The sequence below is a fragment of the Homarus americanus genome, unplaced genomic scaffold (genome assembly GCF_018991925.1).
Source record: "Homarus americanus isolate GMGI-L3 unplaced genomic scaffold, GMGI_Hamer_2.0 scaffold57980, whole genome shotgun sequence".
NCBI classification, from domain to species: Eukaryota; Metazoa; Arthropoda; class Malacostraca; order Decapoda; family Nephropidae; genus Homarus; species Homarus americanus.
This window is the reverse complement of record NW_024716703.1, coordinates 21,601,148-21,626,621: the sequence shown is the minus strand read 5'-3', so window position 1 is coordinate 21,626,621 and position 25,474 is coordinate 21,601,148. Positions and strand designations below refer to the sequence as shown.

Genomic DNA, 25,474 nt, shown 5'->3' with positions numbered 1-25,474 from the left:
ACTATTTAAGTACATCCAGAATAATACACAAGCACCAAGAAATGACCTCGAAAACCCATAAGTGACGAGTAATTAGCATTGCAAAAGTAATTAAAATATTCTAAAATCATTTGAACATTTTCTAAAAGCCATTTGAACAAGTTATAATCAAGATATCAAATTTTGGTTAACAGATCCTTAAGCAGCACATTCAGGAGTACCTATACTGAAATTTTGAACAAAATTTAATGTGCCTAACTATTTAATTACATCCAGAATAATACACAATCACCAAGAAATGACCTCGAAAACCCATAAGTGGCGAGTAATTAGCATTGCAAAAGTAATTAAAATATTCTAAAAATCATTTGAACATTTTCTAAAAGCCATTTGAACAAGTTATAATCAAGATATCAAATTTTGGTTAACAGATCCTTAAGCAGCACATTCAGAAGTACCTATACTGAAATTTTGAACAAAATTTAATGTGCCTAACTATTTAATTACATCCAGAATAATACACAATCACCAAGAAATGACCTCGAAAACCCATAAGTGGCGAGTAATTAGCATTGCAAAAGTAATTAAAATATTCTAAAAATCATTTGAACATTTTCTAAATGCCATTTGAACAAGTTATAATCAAGATATCAAATTTTGGTTAAAAGATCCTTAAGCAGCACATTCAGGAGTACCTATACTGAAATTTTGAACAAAATCCATTTTTGGCCGAAAATGAAAAAAATTGTAAGTCTATTGCCTGAAAGGATTTTTGGCCAAAAATACTTTTTCTCTCTGAACTAAAATTTAATGTGCCTAACTACTTACGTACATCCAGAATAATACACAAGCACCAAGAAATGACCTCGAAAACCCATAAGTGACGAGTAATTAGCATTGCAAAAGTAATTAAAATATTCTAAAAATCATTTGAACATTTTCTAAATGCCATTTGAACAAGTTATAATCAAGATATCAAATTTTGGTTAAAAGATCCTTAAGCAGCACATTCAGGAGTACCTATACTGAAGTTTTGAACAAAATCCAGTTTTTGGCCGAAAATGACAAAAATTGTAAGTCTTATGCCTTAAAGCATTTTTTTTCGCAGAAAGTAGATATTTCCCATTTTCTATTATACAAATTTCCCGTTTTCTATAAGAAGTAGATAACCAACTTTCCCAGAAAGTTGAAATATTTCACATTTTCTGTGATACAAATTTCCCGTTTTCTATGATAATCTGCTTTTGAAAATATGTTAATATCTCCCAAAAAATCGATAATCTACTTCCACGAAAAGTCGAAAATCTACTTTCCCGAAAAGTAGATAATCTACTTTTCGGGAATGTAGGTAACCAACTTTCCCGGAAAGTAGATATTTCTCATTTTCTATGATACAAATTTCCCGTTTTCTATGCTAAGTAGATAACCAACTTTCCCAGAAAGGAGAAATATTTCACATTTTATGTGATACAAATTTCCCGTTTTCCATGATAATCTACTTTGGAAAATATGCTAATATCTCCCAAAAAGTCGATCATCTACTTCCGCCAGTTGCTGGCCAGTCAGGAGTTGTACCCTGATAATAAAGCCAATTAGAACTGCCTATTGGCTTGACCCTGACTGTTCAGCTACTTTTACTTAAAGGACAGAATTAGAAAAAGTAGAAATAAATATTTTTATTGCAGTATTTCAAAGTAACTGCCATTTGATATGCAACATACAACAAATTGTCAATAAATAGGCGATATTTTCACCAATGGAAGAACTTTGGTCTCTGCACATATCAGATCTTATTGTTTAATCATTCTTAAAAACTCATACCTGTACCTTTAGTAACAGATAAAAACAATTAGGGGAAGGCCCCCATAATTATTCATTGTCTTGTCCAGGGCTATTTGAAGCTCAGTAACCCTACAGCTATTTCCTTAACACATACTTCTGAAGCTCTTTAATAAAAAAGCTGTCTATATTACTGATACGAGCACACTTTGACGGCAGATGCTTTGTGCTGACAGACTCGAGATCTTGTTGCAAGGTGGTCAGGAGAGTGCTTACTGAGGATCCCATCACATGTCGTTCCCATGCCTCAAACACAGCCTTGAGAAAGAACAAATTATTATTTTTTGTTTTTACTGTGATTAGTTGAAACATGAAGTATTTATTGTTAATTATTTTACACCATGTTTTATCATTCAGAGAAACACTAAGGTATATAATTTATATTTGAAAGCTATTAATGCCTTTCATCTTCTCTGCAGTTGCACAATGTGGAACCTTGAGATTGTGTGGCAAACCAGAAGTACTAAATCGATAATTCAGCTATAAAGACGCCCATGGCAACAGTTACTCGATGGTAACTCTCCATGTTGCACAGTCTCTCTCTTGTCAGGGGCTGTGTAAGGCTGCTAGGGGATTGTGTGAAGATACTAAAGGGAATGTGCAAAAATACTAAGGGATTGTGTGGAGATGCTAAGGGACAGTGTGAGGATTCTGAGGACTGTAAGAGTATGCTAGGGGACTGTGTGACTGTTAAGGGGTATGCAAAGCTTTTATGGGACTATGAGGCTGCCAGTGAACAGTGTGAGGTTGCAGGGACTGTATCATTTCCACAGAATGCCCGAGACTGGTAGGGGCTATACGAGGCTTTTAGGGGACTGTGTGACGCTGTTTGTTGCTATGTTAATGTAAAATCAGACGATTCGTATTATACTCAATGGCTGTAACTTCTTGAGTCCCCCAGTAGAGACGTTCATTTTCTCACCACTTCAGTATGTCTGAGTCCTCCGTTTTCTCTCAAGTAGTACCGAGATTCTAATATTCCCTAGTACATATCATGTTATGAAATTTGAAATTGCAACTGAATGCGTATATGTTACATTAAATTAGATATGTCTGATTACAGGTGAAATATTCAAGATCCCCGTGTGAGCGATGTTGAAAGCTTCAACTGTATTTACGTTTAGTAAAATTGCCAAATTTGTTAGTGTAGAGTCTGCCAGTAGAAGTGACGAATCCCTGACATCGTACGTAAGGATGCCCTGAGTTTCCAAATTGCAACTGAAATTAGATCATTTTGATTCCCAGTCATCAGAGAATATGATGTTTGTATTGAAACTATTGTCAGTTTTTTATTCTAGAAAGTAATTAATATCCTGAAAGAATATGTCAGTCTTCTTGTCTCGAGGATCTAACGATAAACTTTAACAATATTGTAGATGCAAGAAATTGATCAGACCCATGACACTGATTTTCATAGCCAAATGTACAGCAACTGATTTAAATGAAGTGCATGTCAATGGGTGAATTTCCCGTTCGGCATGCCTGAAGTTGCCAGTTACCTCGTATATAACGGAGTGTGCTAGGGAGAGGGACACTTTTCTGATGCTCTCACATCGTATCTCGGGTATGTAACGAGTGCCTCACGGGGCTCCACTGCAGAGTTTTCGTTCGGGGTTTACTCCTGTAGCCTTACACCTACCAAGGTTAATCCACATGACAGCAGGGTCGGCGCCAGAACGTGTCCACATGCCAGTGGGGCGCGTCCCTCTTGGGGCCCACTGCTACTCAGAGATCCCCAGTTGGTCTAGCCTGGGCCAAGGAAGCACCCAGTTACCGTGTGTTACCACGAGGAAGCCCAGTAGGAGTCTTGGTGGTGAAGAGGCTGTGTACTGGCAGGGGAAGACTTATGCAAGCTGCTTCCCTGTTCGCCACGAGGGCTAGCCAGCGGTGGCAGCTGAAAGCGAGAGGGAGCAAGCAGTGTTTGCACCTTGACACTGACATAGTGCTGCCACACTAGATGCATTTCACCACCCTGTGTGTGACACACATTATTACTACTTGGAATTGACTATGACGATCATACAGCTATGATACCATGATACGAGTTATTAAGGATGTCACCTACGTTGGAGAGTTGAGGCGACTAAAGAGGCCAATACAGGACAGGCAGGGTCGATCACAAAAGTTGCACATGAGGGGAAGTTACATCTGGTGTGGGAGGGGCGGCGGCAGCGTCTTTCCGGCGTTGGTGCTTGTCTGCCTCTCTATGCAGTTGGGCTACCTCGAAAGTATTGGCACCTTCTTGTGTGGTGATCCTCCAAGCGTTAATATGTGGAGAGATCGTCTCCCAGGTGAGGGGGTTGATTTGGCACTTTTTCAGGTTTGTCTTAAGATTATCCTTGTAACTTTTCAGTTGCCCGCCAGCGTTAAATTTACTATTCGTTAGGTGACTGCAAATTAGCTGCTTTGGCAGTCTACTGTCGTCCATGCGGGTAACATGGCCAGTCGAGCGTAGCCTCGATGCTCCTACAGTTGGTGTCAGCAAGAATACTGGCATTTGTTCTCTTGTCTTCTCAGCGAACTCAGAGGATGGAACATAGACTACGTTGGTGAAAGTTTGCAAGTGCCTAAGGTGCCTCCTGTGTGTGACCTATATCTCACTGCCATATAGCAGGGTGAGGAGGACTACTGCTCGATATACATGTAACTTTGTAGATAATTTCAACTCCCTACAGCTGAAGACACGGTTTTGGAGTCTGCCAAAGGCTCGAGATGCCCATTTGATCCGATGCAGAATCTCTTCATCCATGTCCACGGTGGTGGACAGGTGGGAGCCGAGATACCGAAAGTGGGTAACATTAGAGAGGGTAGTATCGTTAAGCTGGATATCCATCCAGCTTAACGGTGTGTGACTGAACCAGGGGCAGGCTGAAAGTGAATCTGAGTCTTACGTACATGCCCCTCAAGGCCGAAGTGTGCATACGCATCTGCCTAGGTGTTCAGGATCTCCTGAAGGTCACGTTCAGTGTGAGCGACAAGGGTGAGGCCGTCTGCATACTGAAGCTCAGCAATGGAAGCTGCCGACACCTTTGTTCCTGCCTGGAATCGTCTTATGTTGAAAAGACCCTTCATCCGGTACGCAATGTCCACCCCGCCGGCTAAATTGGAGCTGGCACGAGTAAGGAAGGCAGCCAAGAAAATGGAAGAGAGAGTTGGTGCCAGTACACACCCTTGTTAAATCCCTGTTTGGATGGGGAAGAACTCAGACTGGGTACCATTGTGCAGGACACTGCTGTTCATGCCATCATGGAGTTGCCTCACAATGGCGATGAATTTTGGTTGGCAGCCAAAACGGCTGATGGTTCGCCAGAGTGCTTCCCTGATGACCGAGTCGAAGGCATTGGTTAGGTCGATGAAAACCATGTACAGGTCACGAACTTGTTCTCTGCACTTTTCCTGTATCTGACGGGCAGCAAAGATCATGTCAGTGGTGCTACGTGATGGTCTAATGCCACATTGAGATTCTGGGATGCCAAATCCATCAAACATTGCCCGTTAAAGTACTTGTAAAAAGAGAGAGAGTGAAGCAACATTGCAGTGAAGAGAGAGGGAAGGAAGATTACTGACTAAAGGAGGAGAGTTAATAAGATTAAATGCCTTTGATTCCACCCTATCAAACAATTGGACAGAAGAAGAGCCACCCCAAATATGAGATCAGTACTCCAAGTTAGGACGAATGAATCCCTTATATACTTGAAGCAACTGTTCAGGAGTAAAGTAGCTAAGGCATCTGTACAGCATTCCCAGCTTTTGGGAGGCAGTTTTAGCAATGTTGAGGATGTGTGGCTTCCATGACATATTAGACGAAATGGCAAGGCCTCGCATATCTATTTTAGAATTTGGCAGAATGATTGCGTCCTGAAATGTGATCGGTGGGAGATCATCTGATTTGGAAAGTGTAATTGGTAAATACCGAGTTTTATTACTACGTATTGAATTTAACCAAGTTTCTACCTCCCCATTCGGAGATGCTGCACAGATCCGCATTGATAGATGTAATGATATCAGCTCTAGAAACAGATCTCGTTTGAGAATTAGGGGGAAGGGAAAAAGGTGAAGAGTAGAATCATCAGCAAAATAATGAATAGAATTAGTCAGTGTGAAGTAAATCATCGATAAAAAGAAGGAAGAGAGTAAGTGAAAGAACAGAACCCTGAGGGACACCACTATTGGTAGAGAAAGAGCGAGAGATCGGTTCTCAAGGAACCCGGGTCATATTCATCAAACCAGCCCTGGTGTATTCTTTCTCTGCAGGTTTTTGTCATGACAGAGTCGAGAATATCCCATTTGGCACTTGGATTTGGGCTGTTTGTTGTCAGGTTGTTCATCAGCCCATGTTCGAGCTGCTCTCTGAAAGCATGTGTTACCACTAGATCCTCCAGACGCTTAGTGTTAAAACCTCTTCTGGAGGCTTGCTGCCTTTGCCATTTTGGGCATCGTGAAGTGAGAGCTCTGCTCTGATGAGCCACTGATCAGTGTCGCAGTGGTTCGAGCCACACTTGCTGAGGAGTAAGCCGTCTGTCCTCAAACGCAGGTAGGGTAATCGCATCCTCTCTTGTGAACACCGAGGAAAAGAAGCTGTTCAATGCCTCAGCTTTATCCTGGTCAGAATCTGTGTAACTACCATCTTCAAGCCTCAGGTCTGATACTCCTATTCGCGTTTTTAATTTCGACTTTGCATAGCGGTAAAACGCCTTTGGGTTTGACTTGACCTCGCTTGCAATCAGCCTCTGGAACTCCTTTTCAGGCCTTCTACACTCTATCTTTGCTTGGTTTCTGGCTCTTGCATACATCCTCCTGTCCTGCTCATCGTTTGACCTAACCCACGTCTTGAATTTCTGGGTTTTCTTCTTAACCTTGTCGACCGCTGCATGGTTCATGTGTAGGGATTCCCTCGTATTCCTAGAGGCACTGGGTTTAGTCTTTGGTATATATTTATCGATCAAATGGGTCACTTTATTAGTTATGATATTCAGCGTAGTGTCTGCGTTCTTGTGCCTTAATGAGTCAGGCCAGTTGATACCCCTCATCTCTTCCCTCATCCCGTTGTAATTTCCCTTGTAATATTTGCACCTTGGCCTGGCCTTATCCTGAACTAGGAATCAGGTAAATCTGAATGACAACACTATATGGTGATTGGTACCAACTGACTAATTTATATGTAGGTGTGTATGTTGATCTATTAGTTATAACTTTAATATTGTGACTCCAGTGAATCCTGAAGATCCAGACCAAAAAGGGGCATCACCTGTCAGGAAAAGCCGATTGTCGAATCTTCCGGCGAATGTACTAAATGTATAAAAACGATAAATAATGATATAAAAAACACCAAAAATACAGTACATATTATCCTGACTACTGGGGTTAGTTATACAGACTTTTTCCAGTGAAAAGGCCATAATTTTGAGCAACATATTACAATACACATTTGTACTAGGTAACTAGACTAAAGGACTCAAAATATATATATTTTTTTGCAAAATATGTAATGTCTATACTCAAATTATTCACTATATTGCAAGGATTCCATCAATGCGAATTATATTCTGCTAAGTTTAGTCTGTGGAATTGTATACAATAAAAATTTTAAGCCTAAAGCTACCTTCATCCCTGGGAAGGGGGGAGATGTGTTGACAGCCAGGCAAGGGGGGAGATGTTGACAGCCAGGCAAGGGGTGGAGGGTGAGGTTGTAGTGGATCCTCCCCTACAAACGCTGTTTGTCGCTGAGTGGCCGACCCTGCGAATTCCCCAGTGTTTGCCTCGTGGTCTGGGTCAACCAGCGCCGCCATACATCACGGAGGTCAACTACTAAGCCACGCCTACCTCCGCTATTTAAGACCTGACCTCATGGTGACCTCTCCCTTCTTCTAGCTACAGCCGTAGCAAGCAACACCACCTCCTCCGCCGCTGCCTGGCGGCCCTCGCTCCCGCCGGCAAGCATGGCGACCCACAAGCTTGTCCTCCTCTGAGCACCCTCACCAACCAGCTCTCTCTACATCACGCTTGTAACCATGCTGCCTTCCCAGCACCAAGCTGCATTGTACATCCAATACAACATGTATACAGAGAGCACATTGTGAGTTTCCTTTCTCCTTCCCATCCTGAGTGTGAACCACAAATGGTGACCCCGGAGATTCGCACTCACACAGGATGGAGGAGAAACCGATCACTCTCCCAGTCTTCAAGCAACATGGAAGACTGGCTTATCCACACAGAAGCAGCTGTCATCGGCTCTACAGCTACTGTCTGTACACTACAGGTTAGACACCCTTAGAGCAGCTCTGCTACTCAAAGCAGACAGCCGCTCCTCTTCCTGCCCCAAGCACCACGTCCTACCGACCACAATACACCCGTCCTGCCTCAGACGCAGCCCCCAGCCCAGCAGTACCCCTTGCCGCTCCTCCTGATGCAGCCCCTGCTCCTGACGCGACCCATGCGTCTGAGTGCGGATACCCCTCTTTTCTCCCTCAGGTACTCCCTGCTACTGTCCTGTACCCTGCTGCTGTCGTGGACCCAGCTGCTGTCACGAGCCCTCATCCGATTCTGCTGACGCAGCCCCTGCTCCTGACCCAGGCCCACACACCCCAGCAGGCGCATCTGAGGACTCTGTACCTGCCGTGAGGGAAGCACAACATTCATCGCCTCCACACACCCTTTTTCTCCCTCTCTACTCCAACAGATATTGTGTATCTAGACAGTTGTCTCCTAAAGCGGCCGGCTTATCCACGCCCTCGCCGTTATGGCTCACATGTGGAATGCACCGCCCGTTCTGCCTCACATGTGCCATGCAACCCTGCAGACAACAAGTATACTACACCGCCTGGAGGGAAGGAGGGAGTATTGTAGTGGATCCCTCCCCTACAAACGCTGTGTGTCGCTGAGAAGCCGACCCCGCAAATTCCCCAGTGTTTGCCTCGTGGTCTGGGTCAACCAGCGCCGCCATACATCACGGAGGTCAACTACTAAGCCACGCCTACCTCCGCTATTTAAGACCTGACCTCATGGTGACCTCTCCCTTCTTCTAGCTACAGCCGCAGCAAGCAACACCACCTCCTCCGCCGCTGCCTGGCGGCCCTCGCTCCCGCTGGCGAGCATGGCGACCCACAAACTTGTCCTCCTCTGAGCACCCTCACCAACCAGCTCTCTCTACATCACGCTTGTAACCATGCTGCCTTCCCAGCACCAAGCTGCATTGTACATCCAATACAACATGTATACAGAGAGCACATTGAGAGTTTCCTTTCTACATCCCATCCTGAGTGTGAACCAAACAACCCGTTCCCCACAAGGTAAGGTATTGACCTGCCAGCGACGAAGGATACCAAGTGGTATTTATTTATCTGTCATGTAGATGGAGTTTAAGTATTTCGCTTATAAAATGTCACTGAATTGACTTGGGAGAATATAACTTACATTGCTGGAATTCTTGTAAGATATTGATTAATTTGAATACAAACATAAGAACATAAGAAAGTGGGATACTGCAGGAGGCCGACTGGCCCATACAGGGCAGATCCCTTTCACACCCATCCCAGCACTTCCATGTGCCTATCCAACTTCGTCTTGAAGCTCCCTAGCGTACCCGATCCTACTATAGCACTCGGTAGCCTATTCCACATATCCACAACTCTATTACCAAACCAGTGCTTGCCTATATCCTTTCTTAATCGGAATTTATCTAATTTAAAGCCATTTGTTCTAGTTATTTCGTTATTACTGAGCTTCAGAACATCTTCCATTTTACCCTTGTTAATCCCACTTACCCACTTGTACACCTCTATCATATCTCCCCTAACTCTACGCCTCTCTAATGAATGTAAGCCTAAGCTTTTCAGTCTTTCTTCATATGGAAGGTTTCTAATATTATGGATCATTTTTGTCATTCTTCTTTGTACTCTCTCCAAAAAATCTATGTCCATTCTATAATAAGGACACCAGAATGCTATAGTTTGCACTAGACATGAATGTTTTAGTAACTATTTAGTACATTGGAGTACTGTACAGGTTTGCCCTTAGGACAATTATTTCTTTTACCTTTTTCACAGTATGTATTTAGGGTAGAGAGTGCATGTAAATGAGTAAAAATAAATGGAAGAAAGTTACGTATATCCACCCAAAAACACAAGTTGAAAAATTTGTACTGAAATGTACTACAGTACACTATAGGACTACAACTTTTTTATCTCTTGTGCAAAATATATGATGACTATATTCAAATTATTCACTGTCTTGCAAGGATTCCAGCAATGTAAGTTATATTCTGGTAATTTTAGTCTGACATTTTATAAGAGAAAAACTTTAAGCCTAAAACTACCTTCACCTTGTTTTGGGAATGCTTCTTAGGGAGGCTACTTAGCCCAGAATCCCCCATTTTTTTTGTCAGAATCTTCTGAAATCCGGATTTACTGGGTCCTCATCTTTAAAGGTTTCATGTATTGTCTAATCTTGAGTCTTGACTCTTTAGTCTTACAGGTTTTTTATCAGTTTTGCTTGCTATCAGTATTCAGTACTGTAAACTTAAATATTAAATAATCTTAAACTTTCAATCAAGTTTTACATTATTTGATATAATAGGTTACATTATTATTATTAGATAATCATGACATAATGCAGTGTGTGTTTTTGGTGGCTGGGGTTTGCAATGATATCAGAATCCTCCATGCTGTATTGTCCCCAAAAAACTTTGCATGAATGTGAGGAATAATATGGTTCAAAAGCGAATGCTCTATCACCCTACATGATAATGGCATCAAAGTGTCTACTGCATGTAACCTTGGCTTGATTCCTACAATGGATGACATGACTTATGAGCTACACAATGTAAAAGTCTCATGCATATGTATAGATACAGGCTTTATATCAAAGACGGAATTATGAAAAGCATTTTAGAAAAAGCCCCTGAAGGAAAGGTGGGGGAGAAGAGAGGGGATTCGATAGTGGAGGGGGGATAAGAGGGTAGGCTAGGTAAGGTGGGTAGCTAAGGGGCTAATGAACACAAGAAGACCCAAGGGAAAGTCCACTGTCTTGGACACTGCCACTTGACATGACCTGACCTTGGTGTGGTCTCCCCCCACACCCACACTGTACCTGTACTCCTCATGGCTCCACCCACACCATACCTTCCACCTACACAACTCTTTTACTATGGTCATTGGTTAATAATTAATTAATTAATTTAAAAATATATTATTAGTTTGCATGTAACGAGTAACGATTTTTGTTTTCAATTGTATTGGAGTAAAAATATTAGAAAATTTAAGTACTAAAAATTTTGAGTATTTTTTAAAAAGTAAATACGCAAAAATGTTACTCGAATATAGTACGTACTCAGGTTAAGTTATTTAGTTACTTTACAGCTCTGCAAATTCAATAAAACTATTTAACTGTTAAATTATACTATGATAACTTCTTACTTGTATCTTCATTTCTTCTCCACTAACAAATGCCAAGGCATTGCCATGCAGGAGCGAAATTCCATTTGTAGCAGCATCAGGACACTTGTTGGTGCCCTTTGAACACTGGAATATCCGGTAGTTCCATTCACATCCCAGTTCATACATAAGTTCAGGGTACTGTGTGACAAGACACAAAATTAGAAGTTAATGAAAAAAGTGTTATTTTTTTAGGTTAATCAATGCACAACAGGGAACAGAACTAGTGAGCTGACTGGATGTTTGTTGTCTTAATTCCCATGTGTGTGAGTGTGTTTTGACCTTGCCAAGCACATAGTAGGATTTGAAAATGTTGATGAAGACTTAGGAGTCAGGTGGTGAGGTGACATGCCAAGACACAGCACACACATTAACAGCACTACTAAACCATTGTCTCATAACATTTTACATTATAATTTATATTTTAAAATTAATTGATATATGATAGCTTGACAATGAATAAACCAGGGCATATGGAAACTCATTGCACATTAGTGATGTCACAAAGCTTTGAAACTGCAACCACATAAATTATCAGAACCTGTACTCAAATGTACCTAGTTAATTACTAAAATTATTAAGTGTGGAGCAAAATAAGGTATGTTTATACTCAAATTAATCGCTATCTTACAAGAATTTCAGTAATGCACATTATATTCTCCTAAGTTAAGTCAGTGGCATTTTATAAACAAAACAATAAAACTCTTCTGCTTTGATAATCCTTGAGTATACGTGCTTTAATCTCCCCACCTCCTCCCAGCTGAAGGGAGAAGGGTCTATTGGGGGTAAAAGTGACTGCACCCCCCCCCAAAACGGCCAATTTCCGTGTGTGTGTGTGTGTGTTTTGAGCTTGCCAAGCACATTGTAGGATTTGGAGAATTTGATGAGTTTGTTCTGGAGTCAGGTGGTGATGTGACATGCCAAGAAACATACACAGCACACACATTAACAGCACTACTCAACCATTGTCTTGTAATATTTTACATTATAATTTCTATTTTAAAATTAATTAATACACGATAGCTCGATAGGGCTACTTTTGCACTTAGACAACTGATCAATGAATAAACCAGGGCATATGGAGACTCATTATACATTAGTGATGTCACAAAGCTTTGAACCTTTACTCAAATGTACTAAGTTAATTTCTAAAATTATTATGTACGGTGCAAAATAAGGGACGTTTATACTCAAATGAATCGCTCTATCTTACAAGAACTTTAGCAATGCAAGTTATATTTTCGTAAGTCAGGTCAGTGGCATTTTATCAGCAAAAAATTAAAAGCTCCTCTGCCTGGAGTATGCTGTCAACAACCCACCTCCCCAGCCAGAGGGAGAAGGGTATATTGAGGGTAAAAGTGACCGCGACACGCTCCCTCCCAAACGGCTGTGTGTGTGTGTGTGTGTGTGTGTGTGTGATAATAATTTGATATATGTATAATTACTTGTCCAAATAACATCTTAAAAAAAAGTAATTACTTTTCTAACCCCATCAACCCCTTGACCTTTATGCGGCCCCTTATGATGCATCTTGTGATCCCGTTTGGGGTAGCAACTCCGTGTTTGGGAACTGCTGGTATATATCATATCAAAAGCACAGTAAATCTTCAATGACAGACATTTTATGGTTCAAACCACAACCTACTTTCACCCACTAAATTTTGCTCAGGGAGGATGTATGATAAAATACATTTTAGTCTGCAATTAATAACTCTCTTCTTAACTGCTTCATATCCCTTATCTTGCCCTGAAATTATAATTGCTATTACAGCACTGTACTTGAATATATACCATGCCATAATTTTCTTACCTTGCTGAAGAGAACGTTTATAATGTCTTGATCAGCTAGTTTCATCTTCTTTTTAATTCGATCAAAAACTTTAATCAGTGCAGGCATCCAGCCACCTTCAGGAAAGGACTTCATCCTAGTTATGTTCAAGAGCATGACTCCAGCATTGAGCCCCGTTTTGCCATAATAGGGGAGCTGAGGAAGGGGAGAAGATGATTTCAGATGGTTATGTCATATCAGCAAAACATTTTTGTGTAAAAAAAATCCTCACTCTTACAAAAACAAATAACCTTACATAATTTTTGTGTAACTTCTTTTTATCTCACAAAGCATCACTGTCATATTTTAATACAATTATGTAAACAATTAGTGCATATATATATATATATATATATATATATATATATATATATATATCTTGATAAAATCACACGGGAAAAGGGAAACAACGGAGCACCTTAGCTTTCGTCTTTATTCAAGACATCTTCAGAGGGAACTGGATTACATGGACAGAGAGAGGCTTAAATATACAGGGTGACCTTAAAAACATGAGGTTAGGTCATAATGATGTCATCCACTAATCCCCACACCAACACACACATAAGAACATAAGAACGGAGGAAACTGCAGCGGGCCTATTGGCCCATACTGGGCAGCCCCGTTTACACCTAACCCCTATTGCTCATATGAGCATCCAACTTATGTTTGAAGCAATTCAGCGTATTCGAGTTAATGATGATATTTGGTAACTTGTTCCATTCATCCACTACTCTGTTTCCAAACCAGTGTTTACCTATTTCACGCCTAAATCTAAATTTGTCTAATTTAAAACCATTGTTACGAGTTCGCTCCTGGTTGGATAGTTTGAGTACCTTTGTAATGTCCCCTTTGTTTAGCCCTGCCTTCCACTTATACACCTCTATCAGGTCGCCCCTCGCTCTACGTCTCTCAAGGGAGTGCAAATTAAGATGCTTTAACCTGTCTCTATACTCAAGGTTCCTAATGCCCGGGATTAGTCTTGTCATTCTCCTCTGAATTCTTTCCAAGGATTCTATATCCATTCTGTAATACGGTGACCAGAACTGAACTGCGTAATCCAGGTGTGGTCTCACAAGAGCAAGATACAGTTTTAGGATTACCTCGCTTGTCTTGTAACTAACACTCCTTTGTATGAATCCAAGTACTTTATTAGCCTTGTTACGAGCAAAAACACAATGTTTACTTGGCTTAAGGTTCCTACTTATCATTACTCCTAAATCTCTCTCGCAGTCGGATTTCTCTATGGCATCGTTGTTCATCTGGTATCTGGTTTCCCTGTTTACATCTCCTATACTGAGTACTTTATATTTGTCGACGTTGAATTTCATCTGCCATTTTTCAGACCATTCGAAAAATTTGTTTAGGTCAGGTCAAAAATAAAGGACCCACTAAATAACTATCATACATCTAGATCAAAGGTTTTCAAAGCATTTTTAACCTTGGGCCACTGACAAATAAATTTATGTAACATATCAGATTTATCTTATCCACGTTTTCATTGTGGATCTACATGATATATATATATATATATATATATATATATATATATATATATATATATATATATATATATATATATATATATATATATATATATATATATACAGTATAAAGGGGGGGGGGGACTTACACAGATGGTCAATAAATTACCCCATTACAATTTCTCTTGGTGACCTTTCACAAACAATTGAATTTTCATGTTAAAAGTTCTCACTCATGTGGAGATTTCACATATGAAAATTTATCGATAACTCTACTGCTTCTATTTTTACTAGATTAAACATATTTAAATAGTTCATTCTAGTACATTCTGAACACAAGAAATTGGGTTTCTAGTTATCGGCATTTTTTTTTCTAAATTCCAATAATGTTATTTTGAGAAAGGGACACACATGTCTTCCAGTTATATATTTTAAAATAAATGTGTACAGTAGTAAAAAAATAAATAAAAAAATATCCACTGGTCTGAGCATAAGCTTTTAGAGTAAATCCTGCTAACCGCCTGGGAAGATATTGGAAGCATGTGTGTCCAATGGTAGACCCTGCTGCCATAGGGGTACTTGTAAGCCCGGACCTACGGCCTAGAAAACAGTGCGTTAATGTTCGAAATAAGGCAAACAGAGTATTGGGTTTTATATCTAGAAGTGTAAGTAACAAGAGTGCAGAGGTCTTATTGCAACTATATCTTGTGCTAGTCAGGCCGCACCTCGATTATGCGGTTCAGTTCTGGTGCCCCTATTATAGAATGGATAAATTCACTAGAGTCGGTGCAGCGAAGAATGACAAAAATGATTCCGGGACTTAGAAACCTTCCATATCAGGATAGGTTAAAGAAACTTAACTTACATTCCCTAGAAAGACGAAGAGTGCGGGGAGATATGATAGAAGTATTTAAGTGGGTGAAAGGAATCAATAAAGGGGATATATATAAAGTTCTTATAATATCCGAGCAGGATAGGACTCGGAGCAACGGATTCAAGTTGGATAAGTTTAGGTTTAGGAGGGAGATAGGAAGAAACTGGTTCACAAATAGGGTGGTGGACGAGTGGGACAAGCTTAGCAACTTTGTAGTAAGTGCGGGAACTCTGGAAAGTTTCAAAAGGAGGCTAGATAGATTCATGGATGATAGAGAGTGGTAGTAACTCTCGACAGGAGCTGCCATGCACAGGCCAACCGGCCTATTGCAGACTCCTTATTTTCTTATGTTCTTATGTTCTTATCACAAAAATTGTGACCAAGTCCCAGGGATGCATGTGACCACCCAGGCAAATCTAGGATAACTGTTTTTGCCTCTCGTGAAGCTTCGAGATATCAATTCAAAATTGAAGTTACACGTCTTTGGTACGCATCCTTCAGAGAATTTGATGACTACATTGAAATGACATTTTTGTATTAAAGAAACTCATAAATCATTGGACAGTGCCTCTCAAAGCCTCCAGCCACTGAAGTCTAACGGCCATGTGTAATTCATTCCATGTGTCCTAAACGCTGACTTCACAAGAAATGGACATGCCAATTTGAATACTTGTGACTAATTTAAATGATGCATTGCTTTTTTACTTTTTTACTTTTATCCTCTTCACCACTAATCGGCTCGTTAGCCGCTTGGGCGATCGGTCACGTCTCTGTTAGGCACTGTTGGCAAGTACTGGGCAAACACTGGCTCCTGAATGTACCTGAACCTGCTCCAGTGTTGGTCAAGTCTGGTCTTAAAAGAGCTCTCACTCGGTGCCGACACAACACTTTCTGGTAGATTGTTCTAAGAGTTCACAACTCTCACTCCTAAAAAGTTTGCCCTCACAGTTTTCTGGACCTGTGGTTTCTTCAATCTTGAGCTGTGACCGTGTGGGGCGAGCGTCCGCCAGCTCCAAGTAAGGACACTCAACTGAGTAGTGCCCCTTGAGATGCTTATACACCTCAATTAGGTCGCCCCTTGCCCGTCTGTAGTATAAGCTAGGCAAGTTCAGGCGCTCCAATCTCTCAGGGTAGTTGAGGTGCCGAAGTGCAGGCACCAGTCTGGTGGCCCTCCTTTGAATATTTTCAACCAACTGACAGTCCATAGCATATCTCGGGGACCAGACAGGGGTGACAATACTCCAGATGGGGAAGCACTTCTCTTGAAGATCGTTACGAGAGACGGACCGTCTAAATATCTGGCCAGAATTGACCAACACCGGAGCAGGTTCAGATACATTCAGGAGCCAGTGAATGCCCAGTACTGTACTTGCCAACAGTACTGTTTCAGGTATGTGACAATCAGCAGTACCTATCAATTGGCAAAAAACATATAATTTAGAATAAATGATAATTATTAAAAGGTATTATAAGTTAATACGTCATATAAACATGAAAACTGGTTCGAGATAACAATTAGCATTTAGCAAGACAGTATTGTATTGCCTCTTCTCCACATAGTATACATAGCTATATTAAGGAAGTTAATATTCAATAACTTTCCCTTCAAATAGTGGCATATGCAGAGGACATTTGTTACTGGGAAGTGTCAAGAGATGACAAGGAGAGTGCAATACAAAGATGGTGCAGATGTTTTTTAAATTAAAGTTTCGTATACGCGAAAAACACTGCAACTACACCTCTGTATGGAATTGGGGAATATCAAATTTCACCTGTTGGTTGTCTTCCCCAACTGTTTTGTAAAAATCTCAAGTCAAAACGCTTGACAACTGCTAAAACTATTCTATAAGGTAGGGTGAAATAAATAATGAGTGGCATGGATCTTCTTAATTTCCTTACCACTTCATGTTCACTACTGCTGCTGTTCTATTTTTTTTTTCGCCACTTATCAGTTTACTAGCCGTTCAGGCGGTTGGTCTATCCAGTATTAGTACAGGAGGAAACCGAGGACCAGGAAACTTGTGATGTTTGGGAGGGTTACATTGTAGAACATCCTTCTCATGTGTGCCTGGGCCAAGGATCGAACCCTTGACATATGTTACCGCTGCACCACCAAAATCTTTCAGTAGCAACATCGCCTACAAACTGAAGCTGACTCCGCTAACATTTGCAGCCTATACACCTACTTACCTAACTTGCTTCTCTCTCCATTACTCTTGCTTACACCTCTCACTAACTATTCCATGACAATACTGGATAACATTGAGTACATTGATTTTACTGTACAGCATAAAATATATACATAAAATTCATCCTACCAGTACACAAGTTTTTTACTTTCATTTGAGTCTCTACAATATTTACTGTATTTTCAGATTACTATATTTCACACTGGTTTAAAAATACTGACCTTATTTCTATTGGTATCATAGTGGAACAGGCAAGGTGCCAATGCAGCTAACTGGACATCATTAAACTTCTGAAATTCTTCCCATAGTTGCTCAGGTGGCCTCAGAAAAAGCATGTCTGTATCTACGTAAATCCCAGCATCAAGGTCAGAAAACATTTCAGGAATGAAGAGCCTCTCTGTTGAACACACACGAAACATAGAGCGCATGTCTTTTCTCTCAGCTGGGTACCACACTTTATGGTAGTCCATCAAAATACGTTTCTGATAATCAGCAGGCCAGGAAGAGGTTAAGTTTGTGATCTGATGGAAAAGGTCTTCTGAATCCGTCACAACTTTAAACCTGGAAATGACAATAGTGGAAAGTTAACAAACATGGAATATCTTCCATGTCCATATACATTTTTGTACAATCACTGCCATGGGACAGAGTGCAAGAAGGGTGACCCTACCAAACCTTACAGGTTTTCTACAGTGTACTGTACTCCAGTTTCCTCCTCTACCAACACCAGATAATACAGGTCGTAATAAAATAAAGAAGAGATCAACCACCCAAACAACAAATGGCTAAGTGGTTAGATGACAAGAAGTAAAATCATAAATATACTGTACTCCTCAAAATGTACAAGAAATATAGAAATTAAATGTGTGACACTTTCTTTGTCCACTTAAATATTTATACAGTATTCTTAGGCGAGGATCAGAATTTAATCATAACCGATACAAATACAGGCATCAAAATACTTTTTTTTTTTACTTTTGTCCTCTTTGCCACTGATCGGCTCGTTAGCCGCTTGGGCAAACGGTTATGACTCTGTTAAGCATTTTTGGCAAGTACTGGGCATGCACTGGCTCCTGAATGTATCTAAACCTGCTGAAGTGTTGGTCAAGTCTGTTCTAGAAACAGCTCATACTCTGTGCCATCACAATATTCTCTGGCAGGTTGTTCCAAGAGTTCACGATTCTCACTCGGAAAGGGTTAGCCCTCAGGTTTCTTGACTTGTCCCGTGAGTTTCCAGTAATTTCCCGATGATCAGTATCAGTGTACAGACAAACAACAGGCAAGTAAATTTCCACCAGGTCACAGAAACACACTTGTGAACTGTAGTCCTCTTTAATAATCATTAAACCTTCACAAATCTGCTCACAGAGTATGTCTTCACAACTGGGCTTCTCACTTCGAATTATGTATACAGTCAGTACACTACCAGTCTTTTCACTTTATATTGCTCACGACAATTCCACAATATTTACCCAACAATAATCTTTAGTTGTCACTAGGCTTGTATTTCACACTGGGCAGAAACGATAGACTGTGTTATGATGATGAAGTAAAGTGGCAAATGACTTTTCCCTGAGAGGAGAGGAAAGAGAGAAGGAAAGAATAGAAACGGGAAGTAAAGTAATAGGGAGTAATAGCAGGAGGGCTTTCTCTGGGCTATCCATTTAGCCGAGTCGAGGTGATTGGTTAGGCCAGGGGTTAGGCAGCCCGCTGCCGCTTATATACCTCATCAGACGATCCTAGAACACCTTACTACCCTAGCACCACCCAGACATGTCTGGGAAGTTCTAGAACGTTCTACTCTGATCGAGGCTCACAATAAGAAATAAATCATAACAAAAATTATGAAATACATTCTAGAAAATTCTTACTTAGGTAATAAGAACATAAGAAAATAAGGAGTCTGCAATAGGCCGGTTGGCCTGTGCATGGCAGCTCCTGTCGAGAGTTACTACCACTCTATCATCCATGAATCTATCTAGCCTCCTTTTGAAACTTTCCAGAGTTCCCGCACTTACTACAAAGTTGCTAAGCTTGTTCCACTCGTCCACCACCCTATTTGTGAACCAGTTTCTTCCTATCTCCCTCCTAAACCTAAACTTATCCAACTTGAATCCGTTGCTCCGAGTCCTATCCTGCTCGGATATTATAAGAACTTTATCTATATCCCCTTTATTGATTCCTTTCACCCACTTAAATACTTCTATCATATCTCCCCGCACTCTTCGTCTTTCTAGGGAATGCAAGTTAAGTTTCTTTAACCTATCCTGATATGGAATGTTTCTAAGTCCCGGAATCATTTTTGTCATTCTTCGCTGCACCGACTCTAGTGAATTTATATCCATTCTATAATAAGGGCACCAGAACTGAACCGCATAATCGAGGTGCGGCCTGACTAGCGCAAGATATAGTTGCAATAAGACCTCTGCACTCTTGTTACTTACACTTCTAGATATAAAACCCAATACTCTGTTTGCCTTATTTCGAATACATCAAAATATACACAAAAATCTCCTAAACGTGCCAAAATTACTGCTGCTTGGAATAGAAAATAATCAAAACACCTAATTTACAAACATTATAATACCAAATCATGCCTCGGCATAATATTTATAGTAAAATTGTAAATACAAAAATGTAAATACTGTAAATAAATAAATAAAAAGTGATATACAGTTAGTGGCGACATTCTAATATATTTTCACTAACACCATGTTACATTTACTGAAGTAATCCAGATGATACTAAATGTTATACAGTATAATAGTTCCTTAAGGTATATACAGTATCATGTGCCACTGAGGGCTCAGGCTCTCAATTGGCTCAGCCATGTCAATATTGTTCTTATCGCCCAATCTTTATCTCTATTTTACTGTGTAAATAAACTGTTTCAATATCAATACAATAACATCATTTATTTTCTTTACTGTTCTCTCTCCTTCCAAAGTTCTCCCCACTTCTACTAAATATTAAATTCATACAAAAACTCGTACATTATATTTACCTAAGTACTGAAGATGAAAGAGCTGCTGCAGACTTGAGCAGGACGGCTGTCTGGCGTAGTTGACGGTCTATATCTGAAGCGATCTTTCCACCTTGTCTGTTATCTGCTTCTCCTGAATGGACAAGTGGAATTTATACTGTAAAATTATACAATGCAAATGTGTTGCAATATATTTCACTAAAAATTATAAAGATTTCTTGTTTCTGCATCATGATCAAATATTCAATGAAACACACAAGAATAATTATTGTTCACCAGCTACTGAACATAAAAAAAATACAAGCACACATGGGAATCGATTGGTAGGAGACAAGGGGAACATGCCCCCATACTGAGGATACAAGGTTCATCCCAACTTAACTCTAGATTGCTAGTAAGACTGGAAGGTCAGCGTCCGGAAGGATCACTAAGGCTAGCAGTCTCGCTAAAGTTCGCCTGGAAAGGCTGAAACCGCTACTGGGGACATGAATAAAATAGTTATGAAGAGAAAAACCTAACTCTGGCCTGCATGCTGAAAGTAATCAGAAATCCCAGGTACTGGGGTCCCCTCCCCCACCTAGTTAATCTCCACAACCAGGACCTTCTTCATCATCAGAATAAAGTGAGTATCCTAATTGGGATATGTAAATTAACATTTTACCTTCCGGTAAATATTCCAAATATTGGAAAATATTCCAAAAAGTTTATAATTATAATCTGGACCTAAGCTAGCGGACCCTTATACACAATATCGCATTCTGGATTGAACAAAAAAACGTTTTTTTCTAAAAACCAGTTTTTCTGATATAGTCCAGATATGCAACGTCGACATCCCACCCATCTCCACCCCTCGAGAGTTGATATTTGTTTACTGCTCGCTCTAGGGCAAGAGATGACGGTAGCAATGCATGTGATGGAGGGTGCGGGAGGTGGTTTTGAGAATTGCAATTAAATGCCAGGTAGCGATGTGTCCTAATATTACGTATTTAAGTAATTATTAGATGTTTTAATTGCCTGTATGTTGGCCTGGCAAGTTAATGCTAGGCATTTACCTACCTAGGTATAAAGTTAGACCGCATTGTGGACTATCACAAAAACTGGTTTTTAGAAGAAAAAACGGCTTTTCAGTGTTTGGAAAGTTCTCCTTAGTAGGGGGAAACAATATGCAAATGTTTAAATACACTTCAAAGAGTTTTTCATAAATATTCCCTGCTAAGTCCACACCGACATATGGGGTCAATGGTTTGGACATGCAATGTCCCCCTACCTTTCAAAAGCAATCGACGCCCTTGCTAACACACAAGGTCGTGATCAAACTCACAGAATGCCCTCACACCCATATACCAATACTGAATTGTACTTCCATTCATGCACATATTTACACTAATTCGGCTTTACATTCTTATAAACCACTATACTCACAATCACACACCGACTGTATGGGAGCCAAACACTGCTGTAAAAAGTCTTTGGCAATGATTTTAACAAATGCTTTAATTCAGCAAACACCATTAATATCACCGTACAGCAAACATATAAAACAAAAATAATGTATATTATTTTCACATATTCATACAGTATAGTATTTTACTGTGGGGGGGGGGGACAGTTATACTTGCTGATGATAAGGTATGATGATAGTGACCAACTTACCTTTACATACTGAAATGAAGAACACAATCTCTCTTGCATCTTGGCCATGACCATCTGTAATAGTAGTAACAGTTTGCTTAAGGTATTAAGAGCAAAAATCATTTGTACCTCATGTAACATTTTTAATTTATTTCCAGCTTAAATCTGTTTTAAAAGATGAGCCGAGACACCAGAACACATTTCAGTTATGTTACACAGGTAAACTTATTGAGACTTGTTTTTCTACGATGTATAAGCCAAGTTCCCAGTATTTAGAAGGCGGTAGACTTCTACAACATACAGTAGGTACCCAAAGGCCACCATTGATAACTTTGTAGTAGTAAATAGGGTATTGTATCTAGTAAAAGAACAGCTTGATAAAGCATTGCTGTATTGTTTAGTAATACCTCAACATTTACGTAAAGCAGCATTAGAGTTAGAGCATGACAATGCCAAGTCAGGTCATTTAGGACGATGGAACACCATAACCCGAGTAGAAAGTCTGTTTTATTGGCCTAACTACCGTAAAGATTGTGTTGATTATGTATCATCATGTGAGGTGTGTCAAAGATTCAAAGGGACTAAAGGACTCGCTCAACGTTGGCAAGAGTTATTGATAGTGACAAAACCACTAGAACGAGTTTCGGTAGACTGGACAGACATGCATGCTGGGATCAACGATTACCACTATGTGTTAACCGTTATCAATCATTATTCATGGTTCGTTAATTTCTATCCTCTGCGCACCAAGACAACTCGAGAAGTTACCCGTGAATTTTGAGAAATTCATTAATGTTTTCGGTCGTCCTAAAGTAGTGATTGCTGATAATGGAGGGGAATTTACTGCCACACAGTTCAGGGAACTCTGTCGAGTAACTAACATCAAGATGTATTTTATCTTGCCTTACCACCCCAGAGGTAACAGTATCACTGAGAGAATGCACCGAACCTTTAAGAACATTCTATCGATCATGTGCGAAATAATAATCCTCGATGTTGGCCGAGATTCTTGGGTGCTACCCAGTATGCTTTAAATACCGCTGTGCATACCACCACCGGGGGTACAACCTCATTTTCCGTTCCTTTCCAGACACACACAGAGACAAGTGGGCATTGAGTTACCAATAATAAAAAATGAGAGTACCGAAGGGTTGAGAGAAGCTCACAGGTTAATTACAGAGACTTCTGAATAAATGTCGAGAGAATTCCGGAACATAGCAAATCGGGATAGCCAATCCAGCAGTACAACGAGGGGAAACTGTTTGGGTAGAAAATTAAATGCTAAATGGAAGGCCCCGTATATAGTAACTGATATCATATGCAATGGTGCAGCGTATGATTTAACCAACCTTTCAGATGAGACCGAGGTAATCAACGAGCTGCCGAAAAGGTGAAAAGATGTATAAATAGGGATATGTTTGTCCATGTAAATCACCTACAAGTTCCCCCCTAATGATTCTTCCTCAGAATCAGAGCCTGATGAGAGAGATAATATAAGGGATGATGAGAATACAGTAGCTGCTCCCGCTCCCAGATTTCCCGCGAGGAGGAGAAAACCAGTTGTTAGAATGGATCTTTAAAAAGTAATGCGCTTTAAACTGAACTTTATTGGTTGTTGTTGATGTGCAATGGTGAAGTGCATGATCTTCTTGTGTATTTGGCTTTTGGTAATTTGAAGGTGTGATTTTAAGAAAAAAGTGAGAGAATGTGTTGTCTTGCATCAATAAGTTGTGGAAAGTGAGTATGCTGTTTGTCCATGTGAGTTGTTGTGTGTGTTGCAATGAGAGTGTTTGACACAAGTGAGTATGTAGGCGATTGTGAATTTTATGATACTTTTGTTTTTGGAGAATTGTGATTTTTTTTCCGAGAGTATTTTGTAGAGGGGTTGTCAAGTTGCAGTAAAGACATAAGAGATTGGACGATGGATTGGCATAAGTATGCAACCATCTGATGGGTATCTGTTACTGTAGTGAGTAAAGATACCAATTGTGTGTGCTCAAGTTTTGGTGTTGTGTTCATGGCTTTTCAGTAGGACCAGGAATGGAAACATGGCGCCGATATCGCTAAATGGTTAATGCCATAATAACAGACACTCCTTGGTTTGGTTTGGTTCCCATAAGGACCGTTTCGTTTTACATTGGATTCCTGGGAATATTCCCATTCACTCGGGCTCCTCGATGTTGCTGCGTCTCGCGAGTGTGACATGACTCTTCGTAATAAAGTCAAACAAATCATTCCTCTGGCTCCATGGGGTCCGGTCATCTATATCCTAGCTTGAGAAATCTATGTTAAATCTCAGGGTGTCCTGTAAGCATTTGACAAATCGCTTAAGAGAAACTTTCCTGGTGTCTGTGAACATTGCAATTTGTGTACTATAATTGAGTGTATTTGGTTGTGCATTTTATCTATACATATTAGGGTGTATTCTATGATATGTAACATGATTTATTGTATGGTATGTTGTATCTGTAATATCTCAGAGCGTGTGTAGTTTGTGAGGAATTATTGTGTTTAGGTATGAACTCCATTTTATTTTATGCCAAATAGTTCATTTGTCTGTAACCCCATTTGATTTTCGTCTTTTCACAATTATGTCATGATGTAGGTATCCCCATACTTGATATGAAGAGTGTGTCAGATTCTATTTGTATGATAACAGATTGCCATTTCTTTGCGACTGAATTTTAGACCGCCTGTAACAAATTATATTCTACTTTTTTTCTGTGAATTAATTATGTATGGGAACTTTTTTTTTTATTAATTGTGAAACCAAAACCAAAAAGTAGCACTTATTTAAAGAATCAGTGTAACTACTGTACATGTTTTGTGAACGCTACCGCTCAGGTTGCAACAGAGTCACAGAAGGTGACAGAGTAATGCAGGAACTGAACAGGTCCTCCGGCGGCTACGGACTTTGCGCAGGAACAACACAATAAGAGTTTGGAGTCCCTGAGAGTCAGTTGGAGGAAGCTGAAACTAGGAAAACACACGATAAGTTGAAATTTCAGAATATTTGTGATGAGACTGAAATTATCAGCACCTACTCAGGACGTGAGGAAGCTAGGACAAAGGCAGAACAAGCTCCGCCCCGGCCCCCCTCAGGATCACACTAGTGATTGAGGGTAAGAAATGGGAAGTTATTCGGCATGCAAAAAAAAAAAAAAATAGCAAAGAGCAATGCATTTCGGGGTATAATCATAAACCCTGATTGAACGGTAATGTAGAGGGAACAGCACAA

The 25,474-nt window shown here is 40.2% G+C and overlaps 1 protein-coding gene across 1 annotated transcript in view; it reads right to left on the bottom strand.

Annotated features, from left to right (window-relative positions):
- Nucleotides 1–1,642: 1,642 nt before the first annotated feature.
- Nucleotides 1,643–25,474, bottom strand: part of LOC121858332 (glucoside xylosyltransferase 1-like) — a 38,607-nt gene continuing 14,775 nt past the window's right edge. Inside the window, exons 3-8 of the mRNA XM_042354718.1 lie at nt 22,258–22,311; nt 20,626–20,737; nt 17,843–18,182; nt 13,060–13,233; nt 11,232–11,390; nt 1,643–2,076 (exon numbers count right to left, since the gene is read on the bottom strand). Coding sequence (XP_042210652.1) covers nt 1,897–2,076; nt 11,232–11,390; nt 13,060–13,233; nt 17,843–18,182; nt 20,626–20,737; nt 22,258–22,311 — 1,019 coding nt within the window. The 3' untranslated portion in view covers nt 1,643–1,896. The remainder of the gene's footprint in view (nt 2,077–11,231; nt 11,391–13,059; nt 13,234–17,842; nt 18,183–20,625; nt 20,738–22,257; nt 22,312–25,474) is intronic.